The sequence below is a fragment of the Channa argus genome, chromosome 6 (genome assembly GCF_033026475.1).
Source record: "Channa argus isolate prfri chromosome 6, Channa argus male v1.0, whole genome shotgun sequence".
Lineage (NCBI taxonomy): Eukaryota > Metazoa > Chordata > Actinopteri > Anabantiformes > Channidae > Channa > Channa argus.
This window is the reverse complement of record NC_090202.1, coordinates 3,693,850-3,697,395: the sequence shown is the minus strand read 5'-3', so window position 1 is coordinate 3,697,395 and position 3,546 is coordinate 3,693,850. Positions and strand designations below refer to the sequence as shown.

The 3,546-nt window shown below is 36.9% G+C and overlaps 1 protein-coding gene across 1 annotated transcript; it reads left to right on the top strand.

The window, feature by feature from the left end:
• Positions 1 to 565: 565 nt before the first annotated feature.
• Positions 566 to 2,526, top strand: LOC137129138 (sterile alpha motif domain-containing protein 3-like). Its single transcript, XM_067508035.1, has 4 exons — positions 566 to 1,579; positions 1,749 to 1,883; positions 1,994 to 2,086; positions 2,212 to 2,526. The coding sequence occupies exons 1-4, from the start codon at positions 566 to 568 to the stop codon at positions 2,524 to 2,526; spliced, it is 1,557 nt and encodes a 518-aa protein (XP_067364136.1).
• Positions 2,527 to 3,546: the final 1,020 nt, after the last annotated feature.

Below are 3,546 nucleotides of genomic sequence, written 5' to 3'. Positions count from 1 at the left end.
CCATGGTATGAACTACAGCAAAGGGATGATAGTTGTGCAAGGACAGGTTTTTGGTCTGCCAGAGTTTGCTGAAATATTGCAGATCTGTGTTTTGCTGGGCAAGATTCACTTTGTAGTGAAAAAGTTAACTGCTTGGTATAGAGAGCACTTCAGAGCTTATGAGTTAAGCACGTCACATGTGAAAGAGGTTGTTCTTATTAAGCATGGGGAACTTGTAGATGCCTACCCATTAGCAGCCTATTCAGTTGGCGGCAAGCGTCTGGTTGCACTGAAGCGATATATTGACTTTGTGCAAAAACAGGAGTAATGTTTGTAAGTATTTACTTTTTTAATTTTTACGTCCAAAATGACATGGTCAATTAAGTCTCAAAAATCATCATTTGTGATTGAAGATTGAATCCTATTGGGTTCCCTGCAAACTGTTAAAGCTGACACCACAGGTAGCTCTATTTTTAGAGCTACTTTAAATACCAATATATATATACAGACATATACATATACATACACACACACATTAACTTTAACTTTTTTTCTTTTCTATTTAGGCCTAGTACAGTGAAAGACTATGGCCCCTGTAAGACTGAGGGTCATCCTTGATCACAATGATGCCAGAAAGCTCATTCTGCCAAGAGGGTTTCCAGACTCCATAGAAGAATTGTGCCAGACTATAAGGACAAGCTTTGGATTGCAAGAAGAGATTCGCCTACAGTACCAAGATGCAGACTTTGGAAATGAGTTTATCAATTTATCAGACATTTCTGAAATAAGTGACAAAGCCAATCTTAAAGTGATATACCTGCAAAAAAATGTAGTTGAAGATGCCACAACACATTATCCTGTGGTACCTGGCCCATCAGACACCTCATCAGTCTCCTCAGAAACAGATAATACAGAGCCTTTTTCATCTACATCTACTGAATCTTCACCATCTACAAGACACTGTGTTTGGCCAAGTGTTTTCACCATTCCAGGTTTTAAGTATGATGCAGCACTTGAACTTGAAAGGGCAAATGCCGAGTACAAGAAAAGTGGAACCTTTTTGAGTCCGTCACCAAAACTGAAATCACACATTTTGGAGCGATTGGCAGAAGAAATCATTAAGTTCAAAGCTTACCCAACTGACAATGATTTGAATGATGTTGCAGAGGCCCTTGTTAAAACTCATCCTTGCTTGAGAGAACAGGGATCTTTCAATGGCTGTTATGGATGGAAGATAAGTCTCAAGTATAAAATGGCCAACTTCCGGACCAAACTGCGAGGCCTTGGGTGTGCTGAAGTAGAGATAAATTCATTGAAAAACAAGGCCACTGACAAAAGAAGCCTAGCAGCATTGAATGTTAAAAAACCTAAAAGAGCTGAAGTGAACTACTGTCCAGAGCATCCAAAAGGAGAAACCACTGAGAGTCTCGAACAGGAGAGAATTGCAATGCAGTCAGAATTTAAAAAGAAAAATAATGACACTATAGAGACCGAGAAAATGGAGAAGACTTTCTCATACAGAAGACAAGAAGTTCTTCAAGGACAACCCATGATTGCAGACTTTAAGAGCAGATGGCCAGCACTCTTTACTGCAAAGGAGGTACATATCCTGTATTACATTTACTTTAATATGTCTCATAATGTGCTCACCCAAAAACATTTAGAAGAACAGAAAATCAAGTTCTAAAACAGGCAAGAAACGCGTCTTCTATACTAGTTCTTTTCATTCTTTCGTATACACAGTTAACTTGTATTGTTGGTTTTTCCAGATTGATAAGGAGTTCATGAGGATTTCCACTGTTCCCCTACTCTCGACATTTTTTGCCGAGCTTGACCAATACATTCCACGATTGACGGAAGTCTTTAGGTGTAAAGGCGGTATAGCTGGAAAAAGAATAAGACAGGTCATGCTTCCCATTTCTAAGGTTTGTGTTATGCTTTTTGTTTTTCTCAAGTACTGTTGCCTTTTCTTTCTCTCTTATACATTTTCTTAATTTATTTTCTGATCCCACAGGATGACAACGTACATACCAGAAGAGCTTGCATCCTTAGGTCTTTATGCATCTACCTGAATGAAGACCATGAAAAACTAGTGAAGGAATATCTGGTGAGTTACGCAGATTAGATTAGTGAGTTATGCATGTTTCATTAAATGTTTGAGTCTGTCTTCATCTTATGTGCTTAGATGGTATTTCATTTTTCAAATGACCCCTCTTGTATTTAATCCCACAGGACACAGACCTTGAGGCACATAGTAACATGGAGCAAACAGTGATGGGAGTGTATGTCATGCTGAAGGATGGTGCGCTGCCTGACGATGACCCACATGACATTGGTGTCCTCATTGAAGGTGTGGAAGTACTCAATGGCTTGGGGAACATTGCACTGGCTTGTGCTCTGTTGTTTGGACTCATTTACTGTTTGGACCTAAGCTACCCAGCAGAGCTCAAATGCACTTTTGAAGTCTTACAGAAGCTCTTTCTCAATCTTGATGGACAAAGGTTGTCATCAAAGGTTCAGTTTCTCAAAAACAAGCTTCTTGAGTAAATGGCCTTGAACAAGACTTAAGTCAAACAAATGCACTTTTTTAGTTATGCATCGTTGACATTCAAGAGTGAACTTGAAGTTCTAGTTTTTGTATTGCCACAATGGAGTTTCCCCCTCTGAAAGTTTTTTTTTTTTTTTGGACAGAATACAACAACACAGGGATGTTTATTTTAAATACTTTAAGGTTAGTGGTCCTCAAACACTAATGCATTTTAGTTTTAAAGTTACCTAAAGTGGCTATACTTTTTGTTTTGTTTTTTAAGGCATTTCTGTTGTATCTTTAGACTGATTATTTGGTACCTCAGAGTAATTGGGATTTTTTTTTTTTTTTTTAATTGCCCATGTGTCTCTTGGGTATTTTGCGTAAAATATTTTAAATGTTAAAGTACTCTTGCACTCAATTCTGAGTTTACTTTTATAATGGGCATGTTTTTAGCTCAGATGTTACTGAAAAGGTTTGTTGAAGTCTGGAGACTTGAAAGACAAATTTAATGTTTGTTTCTGTATTGTTGGTAAATGGCTTGTTAAAAAAACACTAAATGTTTTTGTTTTAATATCTAAATGACCAAATTCAACATTTTGCAAGATACATAATTGGTTTCTTAAAGCCACTACAGTTATGAAATTAGAATACAAATACTCATTTGCAATTAACTTTACTAAAATAGTAGTTGTGACTCTGGTATTTGGCATGAACCTGCAAGCACTCGCATCTCAGATTAATAATAATACATTGAAATAATAATAATAAAATGTAGTGGCTTTGGCAAGTTGTCTTGCATGTTGGTACCCTGTAAACACTGAATCAACTAATGTGTGTAATTTGCTTAACAATTATTTACCCCAGCTATGTGTTAAACATTGAAATTGGATCTACATCTTTCTCATAATAGACAGTGTTACTGTGATCCTAATTTGTGGCCTATGACAACACACAGTACAACAAATGTATGACATGCTCCTAAGGGAAACAAGCCATTGTTCATGTATGTTTAGTCAATTATTGTAAAACTGTTTTTG